The 15,000-nt window shown below is 39.2% G+C and overlaps 1 protein-coding gene across 3 annotated transcripts in view; it reads left to right on the top strand.

Moving 5' to 3' along the window:
• Positions 1 to 15,000, top strand: part of LOC127448253 (interleukin-1 receptor type 1-like) — a 30,976-nt gene that overhangs the window by 897 nt on the left and 15,079 nt on the right. For all 3 annotated transcript variants that reach the window (XM_051710651.1, XM_051710649.1, XM_051710650.1), the window contains exons 2-8: positions 894 to 1,033; positions 8,505 to 8,727; positions 9,029 to 9,191; positions 9,919 to 10,078; positions 12,086 to 12,142; positions 12,280 to 12,400; positions 14,608 to 14,747. In XM_051710651.1, coding sequence (XP_051566611.1) covers positions 949 to 1,033; positions 8,505 to 8,727; positions 9,029 to 9,191; positions 9,919 to 10,078; positions 12,086 to 12,142; positions 12,280 to 12,400; positions 14,608 to 14,747 — 949 coding nt within the window. In that variant the 5' untranslated portion in view covers positions 894 to 948. The remainder of the gene's footprint in view (positions 1 to 893; positions 1,034 to 8,504; positions 8,728 to 9,028; positions 9,192 to 9,918; positions 10,079 to 12,085; positions 12,143 to 12,279; positions 12,401 to 14,607; positions 14,748 to 15,000) is intronic.

The raw sequence follows: 15,000 nt of genomic DNA, 5'->3' as shown, positions 1-15,000 counted from the left end.
CATTTCCTGATGGATCTTTATGTGTTTCACTTTTCGACATTTATAATGTTCCCAGAACGTTACAGTTTTTCAAGAACATAGAACGTTTGCTAAAGGTTATTCTTAGGTTGTATTTTTATTACAATAAACGAACGTTCCCATAACGTTAGAGAGACGTTTTCTGTCTAACTATAACTGACACTGAACGTTTGCTAATGGTTATTCTTAGGTTGTATTTTTATTACAATAAACGAACGTTCCCATAACGTTAGAGAGAGGTTTTCCGTCTAACTATAACTGACACTGAACGTTTGCTAAAGGTTATTCTTAGGTTGTATTTTTATTACAATAAACGAACGTTCCCATAACGTTACAGAGAGGTTTTCTATCTAACTATAACTGACACTGAACGTTTGCTAAAGGTTATTCTTAGGTTGTATTTTTTTAATTATAGTAAACCAACGTTCCCATAACGTTAGAGAGAGGTTTTCTATCTAACTATAACTGACACAGTACGTTTGCTAATGGTTATTCTTAGGTTTTATTTTTTATTACAATAAACAAACGTTCCCACAATGTTAGAGAGAGGTTTTCTGTCTAACTATAACTGACACAGAACGTTTGCTAATGGTTATTCTTAGGTTTTATTCTTGATGACTATAAACGAACATTCATAGAACGTTAAAGTGATGTTTAGTTTTATTACCATAAACCACCGTTCCCAGAACAGCTTGGAAAGACAACAGCGATGCAGGTCATTCTGTGTCGTCATGTTCTTGGAGAAATGGAGAAGTGGAACTAGTTTTGTCGTTCAGTCAACAGCGTCGGAAACTCGAAGAATGAGGTCTCTGGGGTCGCAAAACTAGATATTTTAAGAATAATAAAAGTCTCATATTTTTTATGACACTTTCCAGGCCTTGTGATTACTCTCTCTTCACCTGATCGCTCCTGAATGACGTTTGTAATAAAATGCTCCTGAAGCCACAAAAACCCGAGACGAGCTTGTCCACATTTTACTTTCGATGGATTCTACTGTTGGTGCTTTGTGCTGAAGGTAAGAACTTACGTTGTTTGTTTTCCTCAGCACTGTCTACACTTAGGTTAGTCTCTTTTCACGTTGACTGTGAGGATATTACATCCAAGAGCGAGGTATTTAAAGGAATATTCCGGGTTTAATTCAAGTTCAGCTCAATCGACAGCATCTGTGGCATAATGTTGATTACCACAAAAATTAGGCTAATTTTGACTAGTCTCTTCTTTTAAAAAGAGCAAAAATCTGGGTTCCAGTGAGACACTTACAATGGAAGTCAATGGGGTCAATCTGTAAACATTAAAATACTGTAACGTTGTTGGCTGCTGACAATGATGTGAAGATGAAGAACCCAAGTGCAGTTTATTTACAAACGTGAACCAAAACCCTGACTACAAAACAAAACGTGAACTAGACTAGACTACACTTGACTACAGCGTACCAAACATATACCATCACATACAATACTTGACAACTACACAATTGAAAACATGAGGCTTAAATACATGGACATGGGGGAACATAAACCAATGAACAAACAGAACTGATAACAAGATAATTAAACAAACCAATGAAAACATGACACATGAACATGGAGGGAAAACAGGAATCACATGACAAGGGAAACAGGAACTAAACATTTCAAAATAAAAGACATGAATCAACAGAATACACATGACATATCCCCCCCACTAAGGGGTGGCTCCTGACACCCCAACACATAAACAAAACACGTAAAACATGACATAAATTCAAAGTTCTGTAGGGAGCTGGGGGGGGGGGTGTCTTGAGGCGTGGGCCGTGGCGTGACAAGAAAGGGTGAGGGGCATGGGACCAGGGCAAAGTCCGTGGGGGGGTGAAGCCATGAGAGGCTCGAGGGGCGGAGCCATGGAAGGTGGAGCCGTGAGAGGCTCAAGGGGCGGAGCCATGGAACGTGGTGCCCGGAGAGTAGCCGAAGACTCGAAGGGCCAGGGTGGAGCCGATGGCAGGGAGGACCAAGGCGGTGCTGGAGGCTCGGAGGAGCAAGGCGGAGCTGAAGGATCGGAAGACTGAGGTGGAGCCGGTGGGACTGAGGACCAAGGTGGAACCGTAGGGAAGGAGGTCCCCGGTGAAGCTGACAGATCGGAGGGACGAGGCGCAGCCAGAGGATCGGAGAGCCAAAGCGGAGCCAGGTGACCGACAGACCAAGGAGGAGCCAGAGGGACGAGGGACCCCAGCACAGCCGACAGGCTGAAGGACCGTAGTGGAGCCGAGGGAACGCTGAGCTGAGGCAATGTCGAGGGACCGACAGGCCAAGGCGAAGTCCAGGGCTCGGAGGGTCCAGGCGGGATCGGAGGGCCAAAAGTTCCCCTTGCCTGCTCAGGAGAAATAAGGGTGGGTATAAGGGTGGGAATCATCTCCAGGTCCCAATGCTCAGGCGTGGCTGTGACGTGGCGTGGAGCAGGCCGAGGCGTTGCTGTGACGTGGCGTGGAGCAGGCCGAGGCGTTGCTGTGACGTGGCGTGGAACTCTGGCTCGGCGGCGGCCATGACGTGGAACTCTGGCTCGGCGGCGGCCATGACGTGGAACTCTGGCTCGGCGGCGGCCATGACGTGGAACTCTGGCTCGGCATCCGCCTCCCCCACAGTGAACGGGGAACCAATGAACCGTAGGGCGAGGTCGATATATTGAGCCAGGCTGAGGGAACTGTGACCGCCAGGCATCAAAAAAGAAATGGACTCATTCAGTCCAAATCTAAAACAGACTTTGAGGGCAACCTCATTAAAGTCTACCTGGCTGGCTAGACCGCAGAAGTCCTCAACATAGTCCTCCAGGGGACGATTCCCCTGACGTAGGCGCAGAAGTAAAACTGCTGGGTTCATGGTTGGTCAAGTATTCTGTAACGTTGTTGGCTGCTGACAGTGATGACAATGACGAAGATGACGTGAAGATGAAGAACCCAAGTGCAGTTTATTTACAAACGTGAACCAAAACCCTGACTACAAAACAAAACATGAACATGGACTAGACTTGGCTTGACTACGGGTTGACTACGGGTTGACAAACATATACCATCACATACAATACTTAACAACAACACAATGGAAAACATGAGGCTTAAATACATGGACATGGGGGAACATAAACCAATGAACAAACAGAACTGATAACAAGATAATTAAACAATAAACCAATGAAAACATGACACATGAACATGGAGGGAAAACAGGAATCACATGACAAGGGAAACAGGAACTAAACATTTCAAAATAAAAGACATGAATCAACAGAATACACATGACAAATACTCACTGTTTCAAAAGTATGGACACAAGACATAAACAATATGTGTGTTAACATGATTTTACGGTGATAAAATCACTTACTAACCACATCTGTGTAAAGTTATAGCCAATTATACAACTTAATTGTCATGATGATGTAACGCTGCAAACCCTAAAACAGCGGTAAAAATTGTGTTTTTATTAGTTTTAATACACAAGTTTTAACAGAAGAATTATTGTAAGCATTTATTTACACACACACACACACACACACATACACACACACACACACATATATATATATATATATATATATATATATATATATATATATATATATATATACACATACAACAGTTAGTTCCGGTCCTTGAATCTGATTGGACGAGAGACTTTCCATGAGTATTGATGGTCTCACACCATCAGCACTCGGACGCTTCACTGTGTATCACTCCGCTTGTGTTCGTGCCATTCTAAACTAAAGTGTAAGAGCAGTGCAGATGTGTTTAGAGATACTGTATGTCTCTTTACACTTAATATTGTGACATTACATATGTTAGCCAGCAGGTGGAGGCAAAAGATCATTTTTGTGTGTAATATGAGCCAGTTGATGACATGAAGTGAGTCAGCTCAGTCAGTGTTTTCATTCATCAGCACTCTGTGATCGCTCGTATTACTACTACACTACTAAAGCTATGAAATATCTTTAAATGGCTTTAAACGAACAACTTCAGCATTAAGGCTCATCACAGCTGAGAGACACAACAGACTGATTAATTACACAAACTCAAGGCGTTTACCTCTTACCAGACTTTCCACATTGGAGAGGACAAAATGGCAGAGGACATTGCGGTTTATATTGCAGCCTTTTAAACCCTCCAAAAATTGGCCCCATTCACTTCCATTGTAAGTGCCTCACTGTAACCCAGATTTTTTTAAAGAAAATGAGGGACGAGTCAAAATACATTTTTGTAGTAATCAACTTTATGCCACAAATGCTGCCGATTGAACTCAACTTTTATTGAACCCGGATAAAAATACCATAAACATAGTCCGTGTGATTCTATTTTCCAAGTCTTCAGAAGTTATACGGTAGTTTTGTGTGAGGAACAGACGGAAGATTAAGGCATTATTTACTCAAAATCTTTCCCTATGCTGGGTTTGGAACAGCATGAGGATGAGTAAATAATATTTTTGTAATTTTGAGCAATTCCTTTAACTGCTTTGCACCCATCCTGCAACCTTTACCGTTAAGGATTGAAACAACAAGCTTTTAGGGAGTTTTATTATTCAGTCTTTTCAGTGAGCGGAGCTACTATAGTAGGATGGATGAGGTATGGTCTTTACCTCTGTCTATAATAGGTTTTTACATAAGGGAAACTGTTGATGATTGTAACATGGGTTAGTTTTAACAGTGCCGATTCCACACTATACATATTCCCGATGTCACATGTCCAGTTAAATGGCTGTGTAAGCAACGATGCAGATTTTACAGCACCAAAAAACATTCTGTGGTGAGTTTATATTTTATTTGCAATGGTACTGCTTATTTTGCCTAATTTAATTTGTCTGGGTATTCTGTGTATACTAAAAATTTAAATTATATGCACAGTTTATGTAATATTTACTACAGTAATTGTAGAAGGAAGTTTGGCATGCCGTTCCAAACATTGCCTGAGACCGTTATGTTGTCGATAAGACCATGAAGGTGTTAAAGTGTTATTTGTTCTGTGGTTAACAAATGTGTAAATTATGCATTTCACCAGTTCAGTTTCAAAGACTGTTTAGATACTGACCTCAAAAACAGGTTTTTTCTTCTCACCTAATTGTGGCTACTGAACTTTAAAAAAAACACCTGTGAAACTTAAAAGGATGATAAAAAAATAAAAAAATAAATAGAGTCAGCTAGCGATGAAGAAGACACTGAGAGAACATAGAACAGGAGTGACTTCTATATATATATATATATATATATACATATATACAGGTGCATCTCAATAAATTAGAATGTCTTGGAAAAGTTCATTTATTTCAGTAATTCAACTCAAATTGTGAAACTCGTGTATTAAATGAATTCAATGCACACAGACTGAAGTAGTTTAAGTCTTTGGTTCTTTTAATTGTGATGATTTTGGCTCACATTTAACAAAAACCCACCAATTCACTATCTCAAAAAATTAGAATATGGTGACATGTCAATCAGCTAATCAGCTCAAAACACCTGCAAAGGTTTCCTGAGCCTTCAAAATGGTCTCTCAGTTTGGTTCACTAGGCTACACAATCATGGGGAAGACTGCTGATCTGACAGTTGTCCAGAAGACAATCATTGACACCCTTCACAAGGAGGGTAAGCCACAAACATTCATTGCTAAAGAAGCTGGCTGTTCACAGAGTGCTGTATCCAAGCATGTTAACAGAAAGTTGAGTGGAAGGAAAAAGTGTGGAAGAAAAAGATGCACAACCAACCGAGAGAACCGCAGCCTTATGATTGTCAAGCAAAATCGATTCAAGAATTTGGGTGAACTTCACAAGGAATGGACTGAGGCTGGGGTCAAGGCATCAAGAGCCACCACACACAGACATGTCAAGGAATTTGGCTACAGTTGTCGTATTCCTCTTGATAAGCCACTCCTGAACCACAGACAACGTCAGAGGCGTCTTACCTGGGCTAAGGAGAAGAAGAACTGGACTGTTGCACAGTGTTCCAAAGTCCTCTTTTCAGATGAGAGCAAGTTTTGTATTTCATTTGGAAACCAAGGTCCTAGAGTCTGGAGGAAGGGTGGAGAAGCTCATAGCCCAAGCTGCTTGAAGTCCAGTGTTAAGTTTCCACAGTCTGTGATGATTTGGGATGCAATGTCATCTGCTGGTGTTGGTCCATTGTGTTTTTTGAAAACCAAAGTCACTGCACCCGTTTACCAAGAAATTTTGGAGCACTTCATGCTTCCTTCTGCTGACCAGCTTTTTAAAGATGCTGATTTCATTTTCCAGCAGGATTTGGCACCTGCCCACACTGCCAAAAGCACCAAAAGTTGGTTAAATGACCATGGTGTTGGTGTGCTTGACTGGCCAGCAAACTCACCAGACCTGAACCCCATAGAGAATCTATGGGGTATTGTCAAGAGGAAAATGAGAAACAAGAGACCAAAAAATGCAGATGAGCTGAAGGCCACTGTCAAAGAAACCTGGGCTTCCATACCACCTCAGCAGTGCCACAAACTGATCACCTCCATGCCACGCCGAATTGAGGCAGTAATTAAAGCAAAAGGAGCCCCTACCAAGTATTGAGTACATATACAGTAAATGAACATACATTTTTTTGTTTTTTTTATTGGTCTTATGATGTATTCTAATTTTTTGAGATAGTGAATTGGTGGGTTTTTGTTAAATGTGAGCCAAAATCATCACAATTAAAAGAACCAAAGACTTAAACTACTTCAGTCTGTGTGCATTGAATTTATTTAATACACGAGTTTCACAATTTGAGTTGAATTACTGAAATAAATGAACTTTTCCATGACATTCTAATTTATTGAGATGCACCTGTATATATATATATATGTATAGTTATATACAGTTGTTGAAGTCAGTTTTTTAACCACTCCACAGATTTAATATTAGCAAACTATAGTTTTGGCAAGTCGTTTAGGACATCTACTTTGTGCATGACACGAGTAATTTTTCCAACAATTATTTCTAGACAGATTGTTTCACTTTTAATTGACTATATCACAATTCCAGTGGGTCAGACGTTTACATACACTAAGTTAACTGTGCCTTTAAGCAGCTTGGAAAATTCCAGAAAATGATGTCAAGCCTTTAGACAATTAGACAATAAGCTTCTGATAGGAGGTGTACTGAATTGGAGGTGTACCTGTGGATGTATTTTAAGGCCTACCTTCAAACTCAGTGCCTCTTTGCTTGACATCATGGGAAAATCAAAAGAAATCAGCCAAGACCTCAGAAAAAAAAAATTGTGGACCTCCACAAGTCTGGTTCATCCTTGGGAGCAATTTCCAAACACCTGAAGGTACCACGTTCAACTGTACAAACAATAGTACACAAGCATAAACACCATGGGACCACACAGCCATCATACCGCTCAGGAAGGAGATGCATTCTGTCTCATAGAGATGAACGTAGTTTGGTGTGAAAAGTGCAAATCAATCCCAGAACAACAGCAAAGGACCTTGTGAAGATGCTGGAGGAAACAGGTAGACAAGTATCTATATCCACAGTAAAACGAGTCCTATATCGACATAACCTGAAAGGCTGCTTAGCAAGGAAGAAGCCACTGCTCCAAAACTGCCATAAAAAAGCCAGAATACAGTTTGCAAGTGCACATGGGGACAAAGATCTTACGTTTTGGAGAAATGTCCTCTGGTCTGATGAAACAAAAATTGACCTGTTTGGCCATAATGACCATCGTTATGTTTGAAGGAAAAGGGTGAGGCTTGCAAGCTGAAGAACATCATCCCAATCTGTGGTTTTCTATGATTAAATGTCAGGAATTGTGAAAAACTGAGTTTAAATGTATTTGGCCAAGGTGTATGTAAACTTCTGACTTCAACTGTATATGAAAATGAATGAATTATATCTTGACTTACCCGTATGACTTTCTTTCTTCCATTAAACTAAATGGTGACTGAGACTAACATTCTGCCTAACATGTCTTTTTGTGTTCCATGGAAGAAAGGACGTCATGCAGGTTTTCATTTTTGGGATAATTATTTCTTAACACCTCATTGTATTTTAAACAGGTAAAGATAACTTTTTCACTGATCAGGAAAAAAAAAGAAAGTTGTATGATATACTGTATATTGACCGACCTATTTCCCGGCTCAACACTGATGGAATAAATGAAACATTGATGGGCAAATCAGAAAACATTCAATGTTAAATTTGTTTAAATCTCTTTAAACTTTACATTTGTACAGTTTATACATATATATATAAAATATATTTAACAAGATGGTGAAAACCAATAACTGACCAGTCCCTGCATGACCCATCAAATTTGATTAGACCAGTGGAGCTACAGGAACATTATATTATATAATTGCATTTTATTATGGTATATATTTATAATTAATATTTATGAGCTAAGCCATCACCATATCATGACATCACAAACTTTTTTCCGGCACCTCAGTCCCTCTCTAACCTTTATTGTTGAATTTATTATCAATTCCATAATAACACATTTTATTGTTATTTCTTTTTTTCCTCTTCAAGGGAAGTCGATGACCTCAGATCTCATAACACACCACTTCATTGCTGGTCTTGCATTTAAACTTGAATGCAACAGAGAACATGAAATGCAGAATGTGAGTGTGAGCTGGAGTCTAAAGACGGGTCGCAGCTTGGAAAACGTCACCGGAATAAACATTAAACACAACGCACTGTGGTTTCTACCTGCTGAGTCCTCCCACAGTGGAGATTACTCCTGTTTCAGCAGGTATAGATGCAGTTCAAAAAGTGCCTGATAATTTGTACGTTCTGAATAATGGAGCTTACTGATTTTACCACAAATGCCAAGGGTATGCATGTTCCGTCAGTGTTGTTCTTAATGCAGTAACTGAACTATTAAAAGGGGTCCTATGATACATTATTTTTATTACTATGTTTGTAAAGTTCTTTCATGACAAAAATCATCATGTTAAAATGTCTTTGTGACAAACTGTATGTTTTGTGTCCAGTATTGCGCTGTGGCCGGTCTTTCATCCAGACTGTTGTTCCTTTTGTGTTCTATATGGCAGAAAAGGCAATGAAACCTGGGAAACCATCTTTATGGTCTCCGTTGTGAATGGAACATGCCCTCGTTGGGACAGAGAAGGCATCACAAAGAGCACAAATGAACTACATTGTAACTTGAATCACATCTTTGACTTAGACCCACAATATCAAATCACCTGGTTCAAGGTAAGACATGACATTACAGAACTGTGAATGACGCATCATACGCTTATCATATCAAGAGCTTTAGCTATGGCTGCTTATGGGCCATGTACACACTGCAATGTTTGGGAGTTACAACTGCATTGAAATGCAGAAGTAAAACCCCTTTACACATAGTCAAGCATTTTACTGGCCATATAGCTATCCAGTCATGAATAGACCAAGTGTAAATGCTCTCCAAGATGGATCAAGAGGTTGTTTGAGACTGAAGTGTAAATTAATCTGGTTTGTCAGGCCACATGCTGTCACATGTTGTACTGCATTTGTCAAAGAAATTTCAGCCACCTCCTGCTTTTTATTTTCATGAGCCGCATCAAATGCAGCTCGCTGCCAAGCATTATTAGCATCATGGAAGATAACATGTTATATTTGCATATAACTATTTTCATCAAGAGTTAATACGCCCTAAATTGCAGTTGTCACTCCCGTAAATGATCAAACTCTTTGGCCCCTTTTACACCTGGCGTTAACAAGCCTTTGATAGATGACGGAAATGTTTTGGTTGATGCAACCTCTGATGCAGTACTGTATGTAAGTGCGATATAGTCACACTGGAGACGAATATCCAGATACTATTCAGACACGAAACGCATGTTAGTGTCACGTGTAACTGTGAACGGTGAACGTGACCATATAGACCTGCATTTAATCATCTCTTGGTTAAACAAATCTTGTTTTTCTCCCTCTGTAGAACTGCAGCCCATTTAATGTGACTAACAGTAGGATTCTCCTGATCAACAGATCATCAGAGATGGATGGACTGTATACTTGCTTTGTGACGTTCACTTTAGATGGGCAAAAATACTCTACTGCCCAGACCACACAAATTAAAAGTCACTCCTTAGATGATGGTAAACACAACCATAGGCATCGCACTGTTTAACTGTTTCACGAAAAGAAGCACAATACTCAATCTAGAAAGTGTGGAGCCCATTAGAGGACAGGGAGGGAATTGTTTTTTAGCTTTATCCATCTCTTAGGAAAACTTTTTGGTTTTACGACAATTGCCATATTTTAACTATGATATTTGTAGTAAAATAATACTACTAACAAAACAACAAAAAAACACACAAGGTTTCTCACTCAGTAAAACAGTAACGGGAGACATGGTGCAAAAACAGCGAGCAGGATAAAGTTAGTTTAAGGTAAGATATTCACCTATGGTGGATAAGGAACCGTTTAAAAAGTCCACAAATTGCGCTACAATGTCGGTGTTATGTCCAAACATTAATTCAATTGACCTGCCATTCTAACATAACAAACACTATTATTAAAAAAGCATTTTCACATTCTAAAGGTTGCAGTAGGCTGCTAATGGAAAGGCTGACATTAGGTGAGATTTTCCCAGTATGTGCAATTAATAAAATATAGTATTCAATTATTATTTTTAAATAAATCGTTAAAATTCATCAAGTTAGTCATGCACACCACTGGCAGCCTACTACAACCAGTCAATCTATCTATTGGCAGCAGCTGGAACCTTTTATAATTTGGATGTTTTCTTTATACAGTATAAATATATAATAGTGTTTAAGTTAGGACATGCAAGTCAGCTGAATGAACACTTGGACATCACCAACATTTTAGCACAGGTTGTGGACTTTTAGACACCACAGGTCAATATCGTACCTAAACCTAACTTTATCCCGCACGCTCTTTTTGCTCTCAGTTCTAAAGTGTCCCGTTACTATTTACTGAATGAGAAACCACTCCAAATGAGTTTTTCAGCCAGTGAGCTTTTGTATTTGTATTGTCTTTTTTATTATTTTTGAAATAATCAGCAAGCCAACCATGAAAAAGGGCTAGGTATCTTCCACACAACTAATCAGGTAAGAAGCCATGGTACCTGCCCTTTCCGTTTCGCCTTGTTGTTTTTTCTGACTTACCGTTGTGTTTAAAGATTTGCCGTTGTTGGGGCCTGGGTAGCTTAGCGAGTAAAGACGCTGACTACCACACCTGGAGTCGCGAGTTCGAATCCAGGGCGTGCTGAGTGACTCCATCCAGGTGTCCTAAGCAACCAAATTGGCACGGTTGCTAAGGAGGGTAGAGTCACATGAGGTAACCTCCGCGTGGTCGCTATAATGTGGTTCTCGCTCTCAATGGGGCACATGGTGAGTTGTGCGTGGATGCCGCAGAGAATAGCGTGAAGCCTCCACACGTGCTACGTCTCCGCGGTAACGCGCTCAACAAGCCACGTGATAAGATGCGCGGATTGACGGTCTCAGACACGGATGCTACTGAGATTCGTCCTCCACCACCTGGATTGAGGTGAGCCACTACGCCACCACAAGGACTTAGAGCGCATTGGGAATTGGGCATTCCAAATTGAAAAAAAAAGAAAAGTGTAATAGTTTTTGTTCCCTTGCAATAGATTGCTTTCTCTCAGGACAAGTTTTGCATTCCCTTCCCTTTAAAATTTTGGCACCCATTCACTTGCATTGTATGGACCTACAGAGCTGAAATATTCTTCTAAAAATCATCATTTGTGTTCTGCCGAAGAATGAAAGTCATACACATCTGGGATGGCATGAGGGGGAGTAAATGATGAGAGAATTATAATTTTTGGGTGAACTATCCCTTTAAATAGCTTCAATATCCTCACCCCAAAAACGTCAGTGTAGTTAAGCAATTCTTTATTAGAAGCTTCTATTGTAAATAACAACGTTTTCTTAAGGGTAGCTTGACAAAATTAAATTATGAGTAACTTGTAGTTTGGGCTGGTGCCATTTCAAAGTAACTTCCAAAGCGCTAAGCACTAGATGGCAGTATGTGGTGGGGTGGAAAGGTCAAATATAAACAAAAGAGAGTTCTGTGTGTGGTTTAATGTTGGCTAATGTGTGTGCTTGTAATGTTCATAGGAGTGACGCCACCCACAATTATCTTCCCTAAGAATGAAACGCACACCGTAACACTTGGTGAGTGATGATGATTATTATTTTTATAATCTCAGTGTTTTTGTATTTTTAATGAAATGTATTTATTTTATTGCAGTTTTATTTCACATTTTTAATCTTTTTACTTTAATAGTCCATTAATATGTGTGTCACCACAGGTGAAAGTTTTGAACTCACCTGTAAAGCACTTATTGGGAAGAACAACACAGGGGAAATATTGATGTATTGGTTAAGTGAATCTCTAAGCGAATCTCTAGATCTAAAGTTCTACGACTTCACGTAAGGACACAAGAAACATTTGCACTTCTGTGTATGTAATGTCTAGATGGTAACCTTTGTTCTGCGAAAAGTCTGTGCGTTACACTGTTTAACCCAAACCTAGCCGTAACCAAAGTCACAAACTGGCATCAACAGTCTGTTCACTGACCGCCTGATGTACTGTATATTTCTGCAATTGCCAGATTAAATCTGATTGGATGGTGCAAAGCAACTTTTGTGGAGGGGGACTAGCCTACCACCCAACCCCCCCTGCCGTTGGACAGCGAAATCGTTCAAGGAGTGACCTTCCCAGTTTTTATTTTTTCTTTTGGTCTATTATCGTCATATCTACTATTTCAGATAAACAAGGCTCTAAATGGCATGTAAAAACAAAATATGTCAACTCTGATTGGTCGCTTTATATGATATGGTCTCTTCCTGTCTTAAGTGGATGGTTCTTGTCCAGAATAAACTGCAGTCTGGACCGGTCTTAATGTTTAACCCTTGTGCGACTTTTGGGACATTTTTGTCTTTTTCATTTTTGTTTTTTCCATCATTTTGGCTGTTAATGCCAACGGCATAAATTTTTCCAAAGGTGTGTATTTTTGGGGGAATTTTGATATTTCAACCTCAGTTCCTATAATACATCTATAATACACTGTGTACACAAAATAGTCACACTCAGGACCTTCTGGACAAAAATGTGCCCATTGAAACCCATTAAAACAATATTTGATCCCAGTGCCATTAAAGCATAAAATCATGAATTATAGAATATTATGCTTTCATTCTGGAGCCCTGGCTTCAAAATGTACATTTTTAATATTTTCAACCAGATGGCGCCATTTTTCTCATGTGTAGCCTATGGAGCAAATACATACTTTTCCCCTATTTTCTGTTTGCTGTATTATAGAGCACTGCAGGACAATTTAATAAATAATGCCGCTAAAATTGTGTGTGTGTGTTGGTATGGATGTCAGAGTGTGTTTTGTGTGTGTTGTGTGTGTGTGTGTGTGTGTGTGTGTGTGTGTGTGTGTGTGTGTGTGGGCGGGTTTGGGTGGTTTACAAGGACATTTTTTTAGGTTACAAACTGGTTTGTGAGGACATTTCTAGTGTCCCCATAATTCAAATCGCTTATACTAAACAATGTTTTTTTTTTTTTTTTTATATAAAAGTGCAGAAAGTTTTTTGTGAGGGTTAGGTTTAGGGGTAGGGTTAGGGGATAGAATCTATAGTTCGTACAGTATAAAAATCATTATGTCTATGGATAGCCGCACCAACATGTGTGTGTGTGTGTGTGTGTGTGTGTGTAAAAACAACAGTGGCATTACATAAACAAACTGGCATTTAAAGGGTTAAAATCCTGAAAATGAATGAATATTTGGTAGATATGATCAGGTCACTGAAAGTGTAAAATAATATTAATATATAATATTTTATGGCAGTTTTTTGACGCTGACATTTTTGTCCTCTATGGTCCTGAGTGTGAGCTTTTATTTTTTAATTTGTATCTGACACTGCACAAAAAATAATAATGCATCAAAATCAATGTTGCTGCTAATCATTGACATATCTCAGACTGTGATAACCCCCCCCCCCCAATTATTATTTTTTTTAATGGCATGTAAATACAAAATATGTCAACTCTGATTGGTCGCTTTATATGATATGGTCTCTTCCTGTCTTAAGTGGATGGTTCTTGTCCAGAATAAACTGCAGTCTGGACCGGTCTTAATGTTTAACCCTTGTGCGACCTTTGGGACATCTGCTAATCATTGACATATCTCAGACTGTGATAACCCCCCCCCCCCAATTATTATTTTTTTTTTCATAAAAAACAACAGTGGCATTATATAAACAAACTTCCATTTAAAGGGTTAATATCCTGAAAATGAATGAATATTTGGTTGTTATGATCAGGACTGCATGAAAGTGGAAAATAATATTAATATATAATATTATTATGGACATTTTTGTCCTCTAAGGATCTCTTATTTATATTGACGCACAAGGGTTAAAGTCTGTCTACAGTATGCAAGATTACCTTAACTCTAACCTCGGTATCAGCAAATACAAATCTCATCTCGCAGAACAAGGGTTACCCTCTAAAAATTAGCCTTTGTGCATGTACACAGTTTGAAATTCCTTATAAAGCTCATCATTATGGATGTCACTAGCTCCTCATAAAATTAATGCATTTGTCCCTGTTTTTGTGTTTCTTGTATCAGCATGGAAGAGAACAACAGGATTTATATGCTTTGTACGCTGCACATCCCCAAAGTCACAGCAGAATATTTGCACAATAATCTCTACTGTGTTATTAAAAACCCAGCAGGAAGATCTAATGGAATAGTGCAGCTTATTCCAGGTGGTGCAATTAGGGATTAACCGATATTGAAATTTAGCCCAATGCTGAGACATTTTCATATTATGACCGATAACAGTTAAATGGCCACTATTACAAATCTTCACTGATTTGTCTAAATAAAACTATTAAAGGAATGAAGTAGTTTACCCCCAAAAAATGTTGTTCTAAACCCACATGACTTTCTTGTTTCTGTGGAACCCAAAAGGAGACGTTAGGCACAATGTTGGCCTCATTCACTTTCATTGCATCCTTT

This window comes from Myxocyprinus asiaticus, chromosome 11 (assembly GCF_019703515.2).
Source record: "Myxocyprinus asiaticus isolate MX2 ecotype Aquarium Trade chromosome 11, UBuf_Myxa_2, whole genome shotgun sequence".
Taxonomy (NCBI): Eukaryota; Metazoa; Chordata; class Actinopteri; order Cypriniformes; family Catostomidae; genus Myxocyprinus; species Myxocyprinus asiaticus.
Note: the sequence above shows the minus strand (reverse complement) of the source record. Positions and strands in the feature narration are given on the sequence as shown.